Genomic DNA, 20,646 nt, shown 5'->3' with positions numbered 1-20,646 from the left:
AAGCTAATTGCAGTGTACACTAAACGTCTTACAAGTAAATGAAAAAAAATCACTATTTTCATGGCACTGCCTTTGCTTCGCAATAGAGTGGTGTACTGCACTCTTAAAAAGGAAGGTACCAAAGCAGTTCTTCAAATTGATGTCACAGATTTCATGGTGTTCCTGAGATAATTATGGCCGTCCAACACCTACAGCAAAACAGAAATAAGTTTTGGAGAGACTCAAAAAAAAAAGTCTCCGATTGGCCTAAAGTGCATCTTAAATAAAGATATGGATGGCAACCCATGAAAGCACTGTGAAAGACTTACGGACCTGAAAGGTGCACAAGTTTAACGCAGTTCAGCTCCATTACTAAAAATTACTTTGCTTTAAATTGAGCCTACAATGTAAAACGAATTACAACACATTTATGGAAAATGCTTCCTAACAATTTATTTTACTTAAATGACATGCCGTTAAACGCCGTACATCTTCCAATTTACAGAATGAGTCATTTCTGCGCTCGTACTCCGCACTTTTCGTCCTAAATGACGTGCTGTAGTTTGTACCTCATGGCTTCCCGTAGTATTGGAAACGTGACGAATAGGTTCATGACGATCTACTGAAAGCACGTTTTGATCACGGCATACAGACACACAATTCACAGAAATGTCGGGAAGACACAATAACAAGCTTCCGACTAACCTGTCACAGCTGCAGAATTTAATTAAAAGAGACCCTCATTCGTATACAGAAGAGGTAGGATTTGCTTCTTTATTTTCGACGTGGTAAAGCTGGCTGTCTACGTAGTTGCGATCACACTTTTGATTATATTCGAGTATAAGGTAAATTTCTTTATAGACAGTATTGATAATAGATACAGCTACTCAATTATGTCTATGAAGGGGCTGCTTCCCCGATTTATGTTTATCGTTGCCTTCTGCTTACTAGTTATGTAACTTTAGATAAAATATTTTCTGACATTTACTTTTGATCATATTCGAGTATAAGCTAGATTTCATTATAGACAGTATTGATAATAGATACAGCTGCTCAATCAAGTCTATGAAGCCCTATTTTTGTTTAGCGTTGCCTTCTGCTTACTAGTGATGTAACTTTTTAGATAAAAAAAGTAGATGTACCTTAGCCTATTCTGCGCAGAGAACAAGTTCAAAAAGTAGATGGGAAAACTAGAATGAGAAAATGCACATGGAATTAGTGTACATAGTTCTTTTGATACTGTACATTAAATGTAAGTCTTGAAGGCAAAATCTGCATCAGTGTGTGCTCCTAACCTCTCCTCTCTCCTCCTTTATTAACATATACAACTCTAAGCTGATTACAGTTTTAATATTTAATAAAACTTTACAAAGCTATATCCAGAGTCATCAGTCAAACTGTATTCATTCCTGGAAAGAGTACCCAGTTCTGCTTGGTTATAGGGCACCAACAAAATTGGAGTGAAACAAAGCCTGTGTGGTTCCAATGTTCATATTGGGAATCTGTGCAAAATGTGGTGGAGATTGTTCAAAGGTGTAGATTTGCATCCTGGATAAACATAAGCAGGGAGTACTCTGTGTTACCCAGGATAGGGGCAGCAATAAAAGTTTCAAACAGTTCATAACCTACTGTCTTCAGATGTGCAAATGGAAAATCAGCACTTGTGAGAGAAGTTCTGTGTTGTGAATTTAAATAACATACAAACATGCATTCATCTTTAAATATTAGATCAATTGTAGATTAGATTGGATATATCACAGAGCTCCTAAACGGGCATATGTGAATCCAGTGGATATCAAATAGATAAAGTATGTAGGCTCCAACATCCACATGACCCTAATCCAGATGACAGGGCTTAGAAGATGAATGGATAGTTTTATAGTTCAATCAACACAATATGGTTACTGGCTCTGAGTGGCACCATTCTGTAGTGTTAAGCACTTTATTTTCACTGTCCAGTCCCTAGCTATTGGGAATTTCCAAGTTAATCCCTGTTTACTTGTAGATTTTGCCAAGTACATCATTGTCCACCAAAATCCTAAATGCTTTGGGTCTGAGGACAGCTGACTGATTGTCCTAGCTTTAGTAACTGGACCAAATATGGGGCTGGCATGCAGGAATGTAGCACAAAACTTATATACATAAGCAGTCTTTGTGGGTCCCTTCCTTTCGATCCATGTCTGTCACACATCCTTTTCATTCCAGGCTTCGTGGGCCCCCCACCCAGTTGGCCCTGGGTAATCATTACCCTTTTTCATCCAACATGCTGTTATGAATTCTGTTTTTTTTTTCTTCATAGTCAAACATTCATCCATGTATTTGATATTATTATTACTGAGTGGTCTGCTGTGACTGCATTTGTTTAAAAGCCCAGTAAAACATTTACAGAGAGTGAATACTGTGTTTTTGGACTTTTACATACTGGGATCTATTGGCAGAAATGCAAATTTTTGCTGCTTTCTGTTCTGCAACTAACCAGAATAGATTCACAACAGCTCTAAGCATTTGTCTTCTTTTTCAGTGTTTATTTCTGATTAATTCAGTTTAAATTAAGGTAACACACTAACATAGTTAAAAAGAAAGCAATACATTTCATTGAAAAGTTTTTTTTTTTTAAGCAAGCATTCTTTATGAATTAATGTATCCATTTGCAGTTCCACTATTAATAAACTGCGTATTATGTCTAGATTCCAAATCCAGGGGACTGGGTTTGTGCAGTGGATTCAGAAGGTATTCAAACCCCTTCACTTTCTGCATACTTTATTGTGTTGTAGATTTAATTTAAATAGATAAATTTGCCATTTTGCCCCTCAGTCTTTACTCTTTATCCCATGAGTTTTCAAAAAGCTTTACAAAATAATTTAAAAAATTATAAACTGAAATCTCTCATTTATAGAAGTTTTCCGATACAGTACATTGCCGTGGCACTCCAAACAGTGGTGAAGTGCATCCTGTTTGTTTTAATTATCCTTGAGATGTGTCTAGAACATGATTGGAATCTACCTGTGGCAAACTGAATTGAGTGGGTCTCATTTAGAAAGGCAAACATATACTGAACCTGCGTATATAAGGGCCTGCAATTCACAATTCTTATCAAGATAAAAACCGAGCCATGAAGTCAAAGGAACTCTCTGTAGACCTCTGTGACCAAATTGTAGTTAAGAGTATAAAACCATTTCTAAAGCTTTGGGTGTTCCCAAGAGCACAGTGGCCTCAATAATTGTGAAAAGGAAGAAGTCTGGGACCACTAGGACCCTTCCTAGTGTTGACTGTTTGGCCAAACCGAGTAACCAGGTAAGAAAGGCCTTTGTCAGGGAAGTAACAAAGAGACTGATCAGAATTGAGGGAAGGATGAATGTAGCCAAATACAGAGAGGTCCTTGAAGAAACCCTACTCCAGAGTGCATGAGACCTCAGACTTGGGCAACAGTTCACCTTTCAGCATGACTGTAACCCTAAGCATACAGCTAACTCAATGCTGGTGGACATCAGGACAGATATCTGACTGTCCTTGAGTGGTCCAGTCAAAGTCCAGGCTTAAACCCAATAGAAAATTTGTAGAGAGAACTGAAGATGGCTGTTTACAGAGTCATCCCATCTAGTCTAATGGAGCTTGAGAGTATCCGCCAGGAAGAATGGGATAAACTGCCCAAATGCAGGTGTGCAAAGCTTGCAGAAACTTACCCAATAAAATTTAAAGCTGTAATTGCTGCCAAAGGGGCTTCTACAATGTGGTGAGTTAATGGTATGAATACTTCATATTTGTGAGAGATTTCATATTTTGGTTTTTAATAAATTTGTAAACGTTTATAAAAACATGTTTTCACTTTGTCATTTTGGGATTTTGAATATGGAGTGATGGGAAAAAATGACATATTTATCCATTTAAAATTAAATCTAAAATGCAATAACATGGGCAGTAAATGAAGGGGTTTGAATACTTTTGGAATCCACTATATGCCTAGCTCAGTAAAGGTCCTATTGGGAAAAGAGTTTACAGGGTTACTTTTTAACAATCATAAGAGTATCTAAGGTAGGCTAGGCTTCCTCTTAATGATTTGCTTTCTTTTCATAATATATATATTTTTTGTAAAGCTATAAGCATTAAAAAACTTCATTAAGCACCAAATATATTGTTCACGTAAGATTTATAACGGATATTGATTGCACCATTGGGTTCCTGGAAATAAAATTGTTTATTAAGGTTTGTCAAAACATATATACTTAAGGTATAGTGTGACTTTATTGCATTCCTTTAACTATTTTATAATTATTGTTCATTTTCCAGTTTTTGCAGCAGTATCGACATTACAAGTCCAATGTAGAGATCTTCAAACTTCAATCGGATAAGCCACATAAGGCATTGGCTGACCTAGTGATGTTTTTGGCCCAGGTAATTATAATATTGTGGTTTTCTTTCAGTATAGTGGAAGTCTTTTCCTTCCACTCTAGTTTTTACATTTAACAACATTCTGCCTGTTTTTTCACCAACTTTAGATTTTGACTCCTTTAAAATGAAATGGGCGGAGTAGTGGCTCTGAGGCTAAGAATCTGCACTGGCAATCGGAAGGTTGCCAGTTCGAATCCCGTAAATGCCAAAAAGGGACTCTGCTCTGTTGGGTCTTTGAGCAAGGCCCTTAACCTGCAATTGATCCGTCCTGGGTATTAATCTGCATCTAACCCTGCATGTAAACCCTCCAGCCTGCAGGGAAAAACTTGGGGGTTGGTGGCAGAATTGGCACTCCAGCCACCAAAAAAAACCTCACACTGTTCCACTCGATCTGAACTAGTGTGGTGCTGAGGTGTCACCCGTTGCATGGCTGCACTCAAGTCCTGGATCCTGAGTTGCTTTGTCATGTGGTGAGTGCGGCAATGCACTGTATCAGTGCATGCTCCTAACCTCTGGTGCAATCAGTACCAAATACTTTCTTACATTGCATTTTAAGTTGTCTTCTCTGGCCATATTTTTGTCGCTAGATGAAACGTGACTGCAGGTATTGTAAATACTGAAGAGGTTGTTATTGCAAGTTCACACTAATTTCTCTCTAATTTTATTTTGCTGCTTTCCAGCTTTATTGTTTGTAATACGTTTCTAACATTCCGTGTACCAATCCTAAATATTTTATTGTAGGGCTTTTGCACGTTCATGACCTTGGAGGCCCCACTGCCCTTAGTAACTATTTCCATGATTTTGCTAGGGAAAATACTTGAGAGGTCTCTCATTGCCTTCTTCTGGATGTTTTTGTAGAGACACCATCTTTATCTAAATAGTCCTTACCGCTCCAAATAAGCATTGTCCTTTGATGGTTCCTGTTTTTAATGCCATGGGATATGTAGCTATTTTCCCTATCAAAAACTTATTTTAAAGGTAAAATACAATCAACATTTACTATTTATTAAATAACACATAAATATTCTTTGGCCTGTTGGGTGTGTGTTTTCTCATCTGATTGCTGCTTATGAGTAATTATTGTTAATTAAAACTCACATTCTGGGCTCAGGGTACTGCTTTGTTTCTTTGCTTTTACTTGAAATTTTAATATGTTGTTGTCTTATTTATGGTTTGACAGATGTATGTGTGGGCTTTGGAGCTTCTCCATTTTTATGTTTAGGAGTTTCTGGTGTACTTGTTTGATATTAAGTGATGTTCATTTTGACAATGCATATACTTTGAACAATATGTATAGTAAATATTTTCCATATTTGAGTGTATTTTTAACCTCTTAAAAAAAATAACGGTTAAATTTCTATCAATCGGGGTACTATTTCATTCTAGATTTTGTTCTGCACATTATTTGCAATGCCGTCATTGCCTTTTGTAGTTTATCGTATAAAATCTTATTTTGTGGTAAATGTGATTCTTCGGTCTATTAACAGTATTTATCTGCCTTGTTTTTAGGTTGCACACTGCTATCCAGAGCAGCTTGCTAACTACCCTCAAGAACTCAAGGATTTAATTTTATGCCATCACACAGTTTTGGACCATGACTTGCGAATGGTAAAGCAAATTCTGCCAATAGTATGCACTTTTAGCTGTTTTGCACTGTTGAATGCAGGCACATATATTATTTTTTATTTCAGGTCTGTACTGTATTTGGTAATGGATCCAGTGTCATGCGTTCAAATTCCTCACCTGGCTATTATCTACATTTTTGCACATTTGTCTCAAACTCTTGTTTTTTTCCTCTGGATTTCCCTCGCACATCCCTGCATGTCGAATTAATAGACAATTTTAGGTTTCCTCCTGTGTGAGAGAGGTTTGTAAGTGTATGCTTTGTGATTGCCCAGCACCTTGTTCTGGCTTGCTTCCTGTTTTTCCAAGTGATGCTGGCAGACAGGCTCATCAACCATCCCCCTCAAACATTACCTTGGTTTAGATTAAGTGGGGTTGAGAATATTATATTAATATTGAAAGTTTTAAAGATAAACCACATTGCAATTAGTAAAAGATTTTAAACTGCATTGCATTTTAGTACATTAAATTTCATAGTTAATAAAATAGTATAACAGTAGGTTGTTATGGCCATTGTGCATTTTGGAAAAAAAGAAAAACTGATTCATTTTAAAAGTAGTTTGTTAAAGAAGTAATGAAAAAGAAAAGGAAACATTTTGAAAATAATGCAATTGATTGTCAATGTAATTGTTTTGTCACTGTTATGAGTGTTGCTGTCATATATTATATATATATATATATTTATATACATATATACACACATATAGTGTATGTATATATATATATATATATACACACACATACATAAATATACATATATACTGTATATATATATATATATATATATATATATACACACACACACACATATATATATGCACACACATATATATATATATATATATATATATATATATATATATACACAGTATATACTAGGCTAACCCGCCTTTTAAGGCGACCGACTTTTAAGTTGACCACTTCTTAAGGCAATTCAATATGTATATCAATTTGATATTTTATACAAACTCATTAATTTTGTTATATTGCATTTGAGCAGTATTACTTTAATACTTGTAGTTTCTGTTATTTTTGTGATTTTTTTTTTCTATATTGAGGTCACCCTTTTGAACCCCCTGATATTTACTACGCGGTGAGGCATTTGTACTCCATCAACATTAATTATTTCCAGAGACATAATTTTGTCTATTTTTCCAGCGCATCGCACAAAAGCAACGGAACAATGGGAGCACCAGAACTCTGCTCACATCATGTCGCCCGACTGCAAGCTGCAAGTAGTAAGTCTGTGATAAGCGGAATACCGCTACGCTTTCCACTCACAGGATGGAAGGACAATCCCGACCGCTTTTATATAGTAAGAAAGAAGAAGAAGATATCGCACAGTCTGGAGTAGAAAATCATCTTTTACCTGGAAAAACAAAACTACAAATCCCATCGCATTGCAAAATGGACGGGGGCGTGTGTGAAACTCCGCCTGCGTAGCACTCATGGGAGGAAAGGACACCTGACCACTTTTATTTAGAAGGATATACATACAGTGGGATGCAAAAGTTTGGGCAACCTTCCTAATAGTCATTATTTTCCTGTATACAGTAAATCGTTGGTTGTTACGATAAAAAATGTCAGTTAAATATATCATATAGGAGACACACACAGTGATATTTGAGAAGTGAAATGAAGTTCATTGGATTTACAGAAAATGTGCAATAATTGTTCAAACAAAATCAGGCAGGTGCATAAATTTGGGCACCGTTGTCATTTTATTGATTCCAAAACTTTTAGAACTAATTATTGGAACTCAAATTGGCTTGGTAAGCTCAGTGACCCCTGACCTACATACACAGGTGAATCCTATAATGAGAAAGAGTATTTAAGGGGGTCAATTGTAAGTTTCCCTCCTTCTTTAATTTTCTCTGAAGAGTAGCAACATGGGGGTCACAAAACAACTCTCAAATGACCTGAAGACAAAGATTGTTCACCATCATGGTTTAGGGGAAGGATAAAGAAAGCTGTCCCAGAGATTTAAGCTGTCTGTTTCCACAGTTAGGAACATATTGAGGAAATGGAAGACCACAGGCTCAGTTCAAGTTAAGGCTCAAAGTGACAGACCAAGAAAGATTTCGGATAGACAGAAGCGACGAATGGTGAGAACAGTCAGAGTCAACCACAGACCAGCACCAAAGACCTACAACATCATCTTGCAGCAGATGGAGTCACTGTGCATCGTTCAACAATTTAGCACTTTACACAAGGAGATGCTGTATGCAGAGTGATGCAGAGGAAGCCTTTTCTCCGCCCACAGCACAAACAGAGCCACTTGAGGTATGCTCAAGGACATTTGGACAAGCCAGCTTCATTTTGGAATAAGGTGCTGTGGACTGATGAAACTAAAATTGAGTTATTTGGGCATAACAAGGGCGTTATGCATGGAGGAAAAAGAACAAAGCATTCCAAGAAAAACACCTGCTACCTACAGTAAAATATGGTGGTGGTTCCATCATGCTGTGGGGCTGTGTGGCCAGTGCAGGGACTGGGAATCTTGTCAAAGTTGAGGGCGCATGTATTCCACTCAGTATCAGCAGATTCTGGAGACCAATGTCCAGGAATCAGTGACAAAGCTGAAGCTGCGCCCGGGCTGGATCTTTCAACAAGACAACGACCGAAACACTGCTCAAAATCCACTAAGGCATTCATGCAGAGGAACAAGTACAACGTTCTGGAATGGCCATCTCAGTCCCCAGACCTGAATATAATTGAAAATCTGTGGTGTGAGTTAAAGAGAGCTGTTTATGCTCGGAAGCCATCAAACCTGAATGAACTAGAGATGTTTTGTAAAGAGGAATGGTCCAAAATACCTTCAACCACAATCCAGACTCTCATTGGAACCTACAGGAAGCGTTTAGAGGCTGTAATTTCTGCAAAAGGCGGATCTACTAAATATTGATTTCATTTCTTTTTTGTGGTGCCCAAATTCATGCACCTGCCTGATTTTGTTTGAACAATTATTGCACACTTTCTGTAAATCCAATAAACTTCATTTCACTTCTCAAATATCACTGTGTGTGTCTCCTATATGATATATTTAACTGACATTTTTTATCGTAACAACCAAAGATTTATACAGGAAAATAATGACTATTAGGAAGGTTGCCCAAACGTTTGCATCCCAATGTATATACACACACACACATATACAGTGAACCCTCGTTTATCACGGTTAATCCGTTCCAGACTCTACCGTGATAAATGAATTTTCGCGAAGTAGGATTCTTTATTTATAATTCGAATATTTTCGCAGTTAGAGTATAGAAAACCTGTTTACGACCTTCTAAATATGTTTTTTAACATTATTAGAGCCCTCTAGACATGAAATAACACCCTTTAGTCACCATTACACTCATATTACCCAATATATTAGACAAAATCAGAGAAAATAAGGCATATTAGACGTTACAAATATCATATTACTAGGCGCACTCGCCTTTTAAAGCGACCGACTTTTATCCTCAATTTTTGTGCTCCATGTGTACATCAGGCATGTAAGTGTAGGGAATGAGAACATCAAAGTGCCCATTCATAACATCTCCCGAAAACCTACGTTTTTTTTTATCCCCTCAAGTACCTGTCCAAATTGCATACAATGTCAGCCGAATCTGTACCGCTAAAGACGGAGTTTCAGGCACTAAATAAGCTATAGATGAGAATAAGCAAGCACCACCTCCCCTGATATTTACTACGCAGTGAGGCATTTGTACTCTATCAACATTAATTATTTTCAGAGACATAATTTTGTCTATTTTTCCAGCGCATCGCGCACAAAAGCAAGGGAACGATGACAGCACCAGAACTCTGCACACATCGCGCCGTGCACCCCAAGCCGCAAGTAGTAAGTCTGTAATAAGCGGAATACCGCTACGCTTTGTACTCACGGGACGAAAGGACAATCCCGAACGCTTTTTTATAGTAGATTATTGTACTGTACATTTAATTGCACACAACCACTAACCTATGAAGGTACGACCTCAGTAGGAGAGTCTTCAGAGGTGGTGCAGTATCTTCAGCAGGTGCGTTGTTGTCTTCAGTGAAGAAGTAGGCTACTAGGCAGTGGGTGTCTGGGTGCGCGGCTGAAGAACATCTTGATAGGCAGTTGCTGGCGCTGTCTCTTCATATGTGTGAGGAGGCTTTTGTAGGGTATTGCCATCTTTAATCATATCCAAGAGTTTCACCTTCTCCTGGATAGTAAGCATCTTCCTCCAGCTTAGTTTTATTGTCAGAAGGCTTAGAAAAGCAGCACGTTTAGGAGCCATCGTAGGGCTTAGATAAAGTTTTCAGAAAGCGCATGCGTAGTGACGTAAGCGTGTATGAGAAAAAAATCGCGATAGAGTGAAGCCGCGAAAGTTGAAGCGTGATATAGCGAGGGATCACTGTGTGTATATATATATATATATATATATATATACATACACCCTTTAGGGTGCGAGCAGCTGTTGCTGGGGGTGCCAGAATCCATTGAGGAAGAAAAATGAAAAACATTTGTACAAAATCTTAATTTATCTATCCATTTCTAAATAATTAAATGGGCAGGCTGTTTCGTATCAGTGCAATACGCTGCTTGTTAAAACGGATGACTCCTGCTCTTACGTGCACTTAGTGCTGCGTGGGTATTATGAACTATCATATCTGTTCAAGTTCTATTTAAATTTTAAATATAAGTAATTTTTATTTAGTCGACAGAAATATCTTTGGTAGGAATGTAAATTAAATTTAGTCATCTTTGCATACATTTTACTTCACCATAGAAATTTAAAGACTAAATTCAACTTACATTCCTACCAAAGATATTTCTGTCGACTTAATAGAACCTACTTATATCCAAATAGGACTTGAAAAGATATATTTTTTCGAATCTGGTCGCACATTTTAGATAGACTTGACGCGCACTACATCGAGCCTGCGAGCTATTGAGCTGTCGCCTGCCTACCTCAATAAGTGTCCCTCGCTTCGTTCTTACCTTTTTACCGTTCATTTAATCATGGCTAGTCGCAAAAAAATTAGAAAATGGAAGGAGGATTACACTGAGTATGGCTTTACCAAAACAATTATTGATGGCGAATAAAGTATCCATTATTCATAAAGCTTCAATTGGTGATCTGTTTTTCTGCCTTAACCTCATATTTTTTCATACATCTTCTCAAACCAAGGGGGTGCGAGGGTAAAATGAATCGGGAAGCGCTGATATATATATATATTGAATATGTTGAAATAGTTTTACTGTCAAATAATGCAAACAGTACGCGACCCTAATTCTGGGCTCATCAGACGTACACACTCACTGCACCCCCTCTCGGGAATTAAACCTTGGACATCAGCGCTAGAGGTGAAGCCTCTCGTGTTGCGTCACGGAGTGTGGTTCGTTTATTTGACAGTATGTAAATCGGGGTATAATATATATATATATATATATATATATATGTATATCTATATCTATACTAATAAAAGGCAAAGCCCTCACTCACTCACTCATCACTAATTCTCCAACTTCCCGTGTAGGTAGAAGGCTGAAATTTGGCAGGCTCATTCCTTACAGCTTACTTACAAAAGTTGGGCAGGTTTCATTTCGAAATTCTACGCGTAATGGTCATAACTGGAACCTATTTTTCTCCATATACTGTAATGGACTTAAGCTCGATGGCCGATCGCCTTCCACGTAATCACATGAACTGACTGTGAACGCAGTACGTAGAAAAGAAGGAAGAGCTCCCAAAGAGCGCTGAAGAAAAACGCATACAAGCTTATTCATAAGTGCAGCTACTGCGGAAACAAAGCACAGTGTAAACCGTAAGTTTAAATTAAGTTTATGGACACGCTCCGGCTGCCGTTTGTCATACCTTCGTCGAATACTTTATTCACGAGATACAAGTTTAATGAGAAGACACGAGGTATAAATGAGAGTTTGGATCACTTTGTAACGGAGTTAAAATTGCTGTAGCGAGAAACTTTTAAGTGCTGGGTCTTAGCTAACATTAAATAAAGCCGTGGACATCGCAACATCACACGAGAGCAGCTCACGTGAACTGACTGAACGCAGTACGAGTGATCACTTCCATGCATCAAACCTGTTCAAAAAAAGCATTACACAAATGACAAGGTAGGAAAAGAATATGCTGTGAGCTGAGCTCCACAGCTAACGCGGTCTTGCGGAAGCAACTTCGTCACGCTGCCACCAAATACTCACACACACTGTCTCTAGAGTTTCTCCACACTCAATGTATTCCTCGCATCCCTGTTATACCCTCTGATCTCCCATTTCAATTCAGAGGCCTGCAATTTCCAGTAAGGCTCTGCTTCGCGATGACAAGTAATAAGTCTCGGGGACGGACCCTACAAAAGGTTGCCATTGATTTCAGGCAAGATTGCTTTTCTCCTGGACAACTATATGTTGCATTCTCAAGAATGAGCTCGCGCAGCTTCATCATATTACAACCTGAGTGCTGAACTGACAACGTGATATATAAAGAGAACTATCCATCCATCCATCCATTCTTCCGCTTATCCGAGGTCGGGTCGCGGGGCAGCAGCAAGCAGAGAGGCCCAGACTTCCCTCTCCCGGCCACTTCTTCCAGCTCTTCGGGAGAATCCCAAATGCGTTCCCAGGCCAGCCGGGAGACATAGTCCCTCCAGCGTGTCCTGGGTCTTCCCCGGGGCCTCCTCCCAGTTGGACGTGCCGGAACACCTCACCAGGGAGGCGTCCAGGAGGCATCCTGATCAGATGCCCGAGCCACCTCATCTGACTCCTCTCGATGCGGAGGAGCAGCGGCTCTACTCTGAGCCCCTCCCGGATGACTGAGCTTCTCACCCTATCTTTAAGGGAAAGCCCAGACACCCTGCGGAGGAAACTCATTTCAGCCGCTTGTATTCGCGATCTCGTTCTTTCGGTCACTACCCATAGCTCATGACCATAGGTGAGGGTAGGAGGTAGATCGACTGGTAAATTGAGAGCTTTGCCTTACGGCTCAGCTCCTTTTCACCACGACAGACCGATGCAGAGCCGCATCACTGCGGATGCCGCACCGATCCGCCTGTCGATCTCACGCTCCATTCTTCCCTCACTCGTGAACAAGACCCCGAGATACTTGAACTCCTCCACTTGGGGCAGGATCTCTCCCCCAACCCTGAGAGGGCACTCCACCCTTTTCCGCTGAGGACCATGCTCGGATTTGGAGGTGCTGATTCTCATCCCAGCCGCTTCACACTCAGCTGCGAACCGATCCAGAGAGCTGAAGATCACGGCCTGATGAAGCAAACAGGACAACATCATCTGCAAAAGCAGTGACCCAATCCTGAGTCCACCAAACCGGACCCCTTCAACACCCTGGCTGCGCCTAGAAATTCTGTCCATAAAAGTTATGAACAGAATCGGTGACAAAGGGCAGCCCTGGCGGAGTCCAACTCTCACTGGAAACGGGCTCGACTTACTGCCGGCAATGCGGACCAAGCTCTGACACCGGTTGTACAGAGACCGAACAGCTCTTATCAGGGGTCCGTACCCCATACTCCCGAGCACCCCCACAGGATTCCCGAGGGACACGGTCGAATGCCTTTTCCAAGTCCACAAAACACATGTAGACCGGTCGGGCAAACTCCCATGCACCCTCCAGGACTCTGCTAAGGGTGAAGAGCTGGTCCACTGTTCCGCGACCAGGACGAAAACCACACTGTTCCTCCTGAATCCGAGGTTCACTATCCGACGGACCCTCCTCTCCAGAACCCCGAATAGACTTTTCCAGGGAGGCTGAGGAGTGTGATCCCTCTATAGTTGGAACACACCCTCCGGTCCCCCTTTTTAAAGAGGGGGACCACCACCCCGGTCTGCCAATCCAGAGGCACTGTCCCGATGTCCATGCGATGTTGCAGAGGCGTGTCAACCAAGACAGTCCTACAACATCCAGAGCCTTAAGGAACTCCGGGCGTATCTCATCCACCCCCGGGGCCCTGCCACCAAGGAGTTTTTTGACCACCTCGGTGACTTCAGTCCCAGAGATGGGAGAGCCCACCTCAGAGTCCCCAGGCTCTGCTTCCTCATTGGAAGGCATGTTAGTGGGATTGAGGAGGTCTTGAAGTACTCCTCCCACCGACCCTAACGTCGAAGTGAGGTCAGCAGCGCACCATCCCCACCATATACGGTGTTGACACTGCACTGCTTCCCCCTCCTGAGACGCCGGACGGTGGACCAGAATCTCCTCGAAGCCGTCCAAAGTCGTTCTCCATGGCCTCTCAAACTCCTCCCATGCCCGAGTTTTGCCTCAGCAACAACGAAGCAGCGTTCGCTTGGCCTGCCGGTACCTATCAGCTGCCTCCAGAGACCCACAGGACAAAAAAGTCCTATAGGACTCCTTCTTCAGCTTGACGGCATCCCTCACGCGGTGTCCACCAACGGGTTCGGGATTGCCGCCACGACAGGCACCGACCACCTTGCGGCCACACCTCCGGTCAGCCGCCTCAACAACAGAGGCACGGAACATGGCCCATTCGACTCAATGTCCCCACCTCCCTCGGGGCGTGGTTGAAGTTCTGCGGAGGTGGGAGTTGAAGCTACTTCTGACAGGGGACTCTGCCAGCCGTTCCCAGCAGACCCTCACAACACGTTTGGGCCTACCAGGTCTGACCGCATCTTCCCCACCATCGAAGCCAACTCACCACCAGGTGGTGATCAGTTGACAGCCCCGCCCCTCTCTTCACCCGAGTGTCCAAGACATACGGCCGCAAGTCCACGACACACCACAAAGTCGATCATCGACCTGAGGCCTAGGGTGTCCTGGTGCCAAGTGCACATATGAACACCCTTATGCTTGAACATGGTGTTCGTTATGGACAATCCGTGACGAGCACAGAAGTCCAATAACAAAACACCGCTCGGGTTCAGATCGGGGGGGCCATTCCTCCCAATCACGCCCTTCCAGGTCTCACTGTCATTGCCCACGTGAGCATTGAAGTCTCCCAGCAAAACGAGGGAATCCCCAGAAGGTATGCCCTCTAGCAACCCTCCAGAGACTCCAAAAGGGTGGATACTCCAAACTGCTGTTGGCGATACGCACAAACAACAGTCAGGACCCTTCCCCACCCGGCGGAGGGAGGCCACCCTCTCGTCCACCGGGTAAACCCCAATGCACAGGCTCCAGTGGGGGCAATAAGTATGCCCACACCTGCTCGGCCTCTCACCGGGGCAACTCCAGAGTGGTAGAGAGTCCAGCCCCTCTCAAGGAGATTGGTTCCAGAGTCCAAGCTGTGCGTCGAGGTGAGTCCGACTATATCTAGCCGGAACCTCTCGACCTCGCGCACTAGCTCAGGCTCCTTCCCCTTCAGAGAGGGGACATTCCACGCCCCAAGAGCCAGTTTACTGTAGCCGAGGATCAGACCGCCAAGGTCCCGCCCGCCACCACCCAACTCACACTGCACCCAACCTCCTTGGCCCCTCCCATAGGTGGTGAGCCCATGGGGAGGAGGACCCACGTTACCTCTTCGGGCTGTGCCCGGCCGAGCCCCATGGGTGCAGGCCCGGCCACCAGGCGCCGCCATCGAGCCCCACCTCCAGGCCTGGCTCCAGAGGGGGCCCGGTGACCAGCGTCGGGCAAGGGAAAACGTTGTCCCAGTTTTATTTTCATTGGAGGTTTATTGAACCGCTCTTTGTCTCATCCCTCACCTAGGACCAGTTTGCCTTTGGTGGCCCTACCAGGGGCATAAAGCCCCGGACAACATAGCTCCTAGGATCATTGGGACACGCAAACCCCTCCACCACGATAAGGTGACGGTTCAAGGAGGAGATAAAGAGAACTATAACAATCGTAATAAACAAACAATAAAACAGTGGAGAACCCGTGGATTAAATAAAAAGGCAGCTTCCTTGGCAACGCAAGGAAAAAGGATGGCCTTATATGTCGTTCGTTTATAAAACAGTGGAGAAGCTGTGTAAAGGCTGCTTCACAAAAAAACAGCAGAGCGCCTTATATGAGCAGGCAGTCAGCTAAAGAAGGGAATCAATAAATATCTATAATCTTAATAAACGAACAAAAAATAGCCTACAAGCCGCGGATTAAATAAAGAAAATGGGTACCTGAACAGTAAAGTAAGTCTCGAATAGCTACACAATAACTATAACAATTGTAATAAACGAACAATAAAACAGTACAGAACCGCGAAGCAAGGAGAAACGACGTCCTTATATGGCGTTTGTTTATAAGGCAGCGGAGAAGCTGTGTGAAGGCAGCTACACAAAAAAACAGCAGAGCGCCACACTCTGAATGTATTCCTCGCATCACTGTTATACCCTCTGATCTCCCATTTCAATTCAAATGCCTCAAATTTCCAGTAAGGCTCTGCTTCGCAATGACAATAGACAAACCAGGGGTCAACAAGTTACTTTCTACTGCAGCCACAGCTGCGACACACATAAAAAACATCAATAATAACTCAGAAACTTGCAATATTATTTAGGAAAATCGCAACATTTTACTCACCAAAAATTCAGATTATTTGTAAACAAAATCCATCCTCCTCTCTTTCCTCAAAAACAGTTCAATCACTCTGTCGTACGGATTACCATGCGTTTCAGTTCCATCAAAACATCCCTTTCTATCACCATCGAAGCTAATCCTGAAAGGCAAACCCGCCCTATGGTATTTCTGGCATAAGTTTGTATTCGTTTTAGGGCAGAAAATGTCCACTCAACAGAAGCAGTGTACACGGGAATGTTCACCGCCAAATATACCAATGTGAACAGCTGCCCCATGCTCTCATTCAGATTTTTGTGATGAAGGAAGTCAAGGAGATCAGTGGGAGATTTTCCTGCAAAATCATCCATGGCATACAGTACTTTACAGTCAGTTCTGTTTTTAGCCGAGACAGATCAAAAAGCGCTCCGTGGCTCTTGTGTTAAACTGGAGAAGGCTGCATGCGTGAAATTTTTCTTGTACAGTGATCCCTCGCTATATTGCGCTTCGACTTTCGCGGCTTCACTCCATCATGATTTTAAATGTAAGCATATCTAAATATATATCACGGATTTTTCGCTGGTTCGCGGATTTCTGCGGACAATGGGTCTTTTAATTTATGGTACATGATTCCTCAGTTTGTTTGCCCAGTTGATTTCATACAAGGGACGCTATTGGCGGATGACTTGGAAGCTACCCAATCAGAGCATGTATTACATATTAAATAAAACTCCTCTTCGATATACGATTTGCTTCCCGCGCGGTGATTGATTGTTTGCTTTTTTCTGTCCCTCTCACTCTCTCTGCCTGACAGGGGGGGCAGGGGGGTGTGTGTGTGAGCAGAGGGGCTGTTTGCACAGAGGCCGTTTGCCTAAAGGATACGGACGCTCCTCAACAAAATGCTGCTTTATTGTGGTGCTTCGGCATACTTAAAAAAAGCACATATTGATTTTTTGATTCTTTGCTTTACTCTCGCGCTCTCTCTCTCGCGCTCTCACTCTGACATTCTCTGCCCCTGACGTTTACTTCTTTGAAGAGGAAGATATGTATGCATTCTTTTAATTGTGAGAAAGAAACTTCATCTGTGTCTGGTCATAGAGCACAGTTTAAACTTTTGACTAATGGGTCTAGGGGGCTCTAATAATGTTAACAGTGTGGGAGAGTTTATAAGGGCTTAAATTATATAAAAATAACCATACCAACATATGGTTTCTACTTCACGGACTTTCATCTATCACGGGGGGTTCTGGAATGCAACCCCCGCGATCGAGGAGGGATTACTGTATTCCCGGTCTGTGTCTGGCAAATAATATTGTCCAGAATCCTGCCATGAAGTTGGCCGTAGTGTGCGCGACGATCTTTCGCTCCGAGCGTTTGCGGTGCGTTCAGTGGCCTCGTAGAGTTCCTCATATCGGCTTCTATCCAGTCAGTGGGTCTGAATACGGTGACGTTGCCGTACACCTGCTAGAGGGCCCTACTGACACCAACTTAAAATCTGATTGGTTGAAGCAACAGGTTAATCAACATTTATTCTGTGTTAGAGTGCCTGCACAATGGATTGTGAAAGCCTCTCTGCCTGGCAGCAAATGATGGCTGAAATGTGATTGGTTAAATGCTTTAATATGAAACTCCGCCTCCCACGGCTATCGAGCTGCAATCTATTCTCTCTGCCTGGCAACAAATGATGGCTGAAATGTGATTGGTTAAATGCTTTAATGCGAAACTCTGCCTCCCACGGCTATTGAGCTGCAGTCTATTACAGTATATGGACGAAAATACGTTCCAGTTATGACCATTACGCGTAGAATTTTTGTAAGTAAGCTGTAAGGAATGAGCCTGCCAAATTTCAGCCTTCTACCTACATTACCTGATGCTCCCTCACAATGCAGGTAATGTGCCTCATTTGGGACTCCATGAGCAACCGCTCACTCGACACAAAGTCAAACCAACGGTACCCAAGGATTTTCCGGAGAGACACAGTACCAAAAGAGTCCAGTTTTCGTCTCAGGTCACTGGATAGCATCCATGTCTTGCAACCATCTAGCAAGACAGGAACCACCAGAACTCAAAAGACTTGGACCTTTGTCCTTTTGCATAGATATCGGGAGTGCCACACACCCCTTTCCAGCGACCTTGTGACCCCCCATGCTCTCCCAATCCGTCTACTGAGTTCATAGCAGGAGTCACCTGAGACATAAATGTCACTGCCAAAGTAAGTAAACCCCACAACAAGGTCATCACTCTCTCCACAAACAGACACACTGCTGATGGCTGTGCCCAAGATGTCATTAAAGGCCTGGATCTTGGTTTTTATCCAGGACACTCGGAAGCCCAGACACTCAGACTCCTCACTCAGTCTCTCGAGCGCCATGATCAGAGTCTCCTTTGACTCCGCGAAGATCACAGCATTGTCAGCAAAGTCAAGATCCGTGAATCTTTCTTCACCAACAGATGTCCCACAGCCGCTGGACCCCATGACCTTGCCCAACACCCAGTCGATCAACTGAGTCGAACACTTTGCAAAAATCGACAAAGGCTGCAAAGAAACTCTGCCGATATTCGCGTTTGCGCTCCATGAACAGCCCTCAGTGCCAGGATGCGGTTGATGGTAGACTTCTTAGGTGTAAAACCAGACTGTTTCGGTTGCTGGTAGGTGAGCAAGTGATCACTGATCCTATTGAGGACGCCCCTAGCAAGGGCCTTACCCGGCACCGAGAGCAATGTTATCCCCCTGTAGTTGCTGCAATCCAGGCGATCAGCCTTCCCTTTCCAGATAGGGAAGACAAGTCCCGTTTTCCAGTCAGTTGGGATGATGCCAGTCTCCCAAATGGAAGCAAAGATTGCTTGCAATACCAGGAGTACAGCCTTACCACCAGCCTGGAGAAGTTCACCCCGGATACCACAGATCCCTGCAGCCTTTCCCCCCCTCAGCTGGTTCACCACCTGTGCAATCTCAGTGAGATTGGGTGGTTCACAGCTAATCGGAGGATCAGCCTCAAGAACTGTGGACCCAGAGATATCCAACGTCCTAGCTGGAGGATCAGTTTTGAACAGCTGCTCAAAGTAGCCAGCCCAGCGGGTCACAACTGCAGTGTCATCCATAAGGACTGTTCCATCAGCCGCCCTGACTGTGACTCCCGGAGGAACAGATTCAGATGTGCATAATGCTTCAGTTCTCTGTAAGCAGGACATGGATCACTAGACCACAGATGGTATGTCACTTGCTCACAGATTCCTCTAACAAACACCTCTTTATCTGCCCTCACAGCCCTCGAAGCCGACCTTCTCAGTTGCCGTTGAGCTGTGCGCTGCGACTCCTCTCGATGATATCCAGGGTACCTTGCGAGATGAAACGGCTCCTTCTGGGAACACCGGTAGCACCAACACAGCCCTCAGCAATCTTCAGGGTCTTGTCACAGAAGGTCTTCCACATCACAGTAGGATCGGCAGTCATATCCAAATCTGAAAGTTCCTCACACAAACTGCGTGCAAATTCATTAGAAACAGTCTGCACAGCTGCACACAGCTTTTATTGTAAACTTTGAGACTTGAGACAGGGACACCCAAGTTGACAAGAACCTGGGCCACTTAAAATAAACAGAAAGCCGTTGTGGGCCACAGCTTTGTATTAACTGTTTTGAAAGTGTACTCACAGCCTACTCTTTTGTGTTTGCTTTCAGGATATATTTCCATTCAATTACCTTTTGTTTGCATTTTTGGCAACATCACATGTGTATTTGTATTGTTTTATCAAGGCAAACATTTTTTTCTAGTATTAAATTTTCAAACTAAATATTGGACCATTGCTGGTTTAATTTGTATTTGTACAAAAAGACTGACTGGAACAGCTTAAAGAATTTAAAATGAAAATGAGTTTGATAGACAAAAAAGGGTCAAAAGGATTCTCATCAGTGAAGAATTTTATATCGATTTTCAGCCAAACAACATCAGAAACCCAGAATGCAAAAGTGGAGTAGTTCTGCATCAATAGGTGCTAAAAGTTGTGGATGCTAGGGATCACTGTTGCCCCTTTAAACAGATAGACATTCAGGACACAGGATAAAAGCATTTTCTATAGACATTTCTAAAATAATACACTGTTAGTGCTAGCAGCCAAAGACAAGATAATTAGAAAGCTGCTTAAGCCACATATTAGGATGGGAAGAGACTTTAAGGTATACCTTGGTCCTGCTGGAGTATTTTCATA

General features: G+C 42.6%; 1 protein-coding gene across 2 annotated transcripts in view; it reads left to right on the top strand.

The window, feature by feature from the left end:
* Positions 1–550: 550 nt before the first annotated feature.
* Positions 551–20,646, top strand: part of sdad1 (SDA1 domain containing 1) — a 61,554-nt gene continuing 41,458 nt past the window's right edge. The window contains exons 1-3 of one of the 2 annotated variants that reach the window (XM_039750786.1): positions 551–738; positions 4,267–4,371; positions 5,878–5,976. In XM_039750786.1, the coding sequence (XP_039606720.1) occupies positions 649–738; positions 4,267–4,371; positions 5,878–5,976 (294 nt within the window). In that variant the 5' untranslated portion in view covers positions 551–648. The other variant, XM_039750788.1, reaches the window with a different exon arrangement.

This window comes from Polypterus senegalus, chromosome 4, assembly GCF_016835505.1.
Source record: "Polypterus senegalus isolate Bchr_013 chromosome 4, ASM1683550v1, whole genome shotgun sequence".
Taxonomy (NCBI): Eukaryota; Metazoa; Chordata; class Cladistia; order Polypteriformes; family Polypteridae; genus Polypterus; species Polypterus senegalus.
The sequence above is the reverse complement of the archived record's forward strand: the minus strand, read 5'-3'. Positions and strand labels throughout refer to the sequence as shown.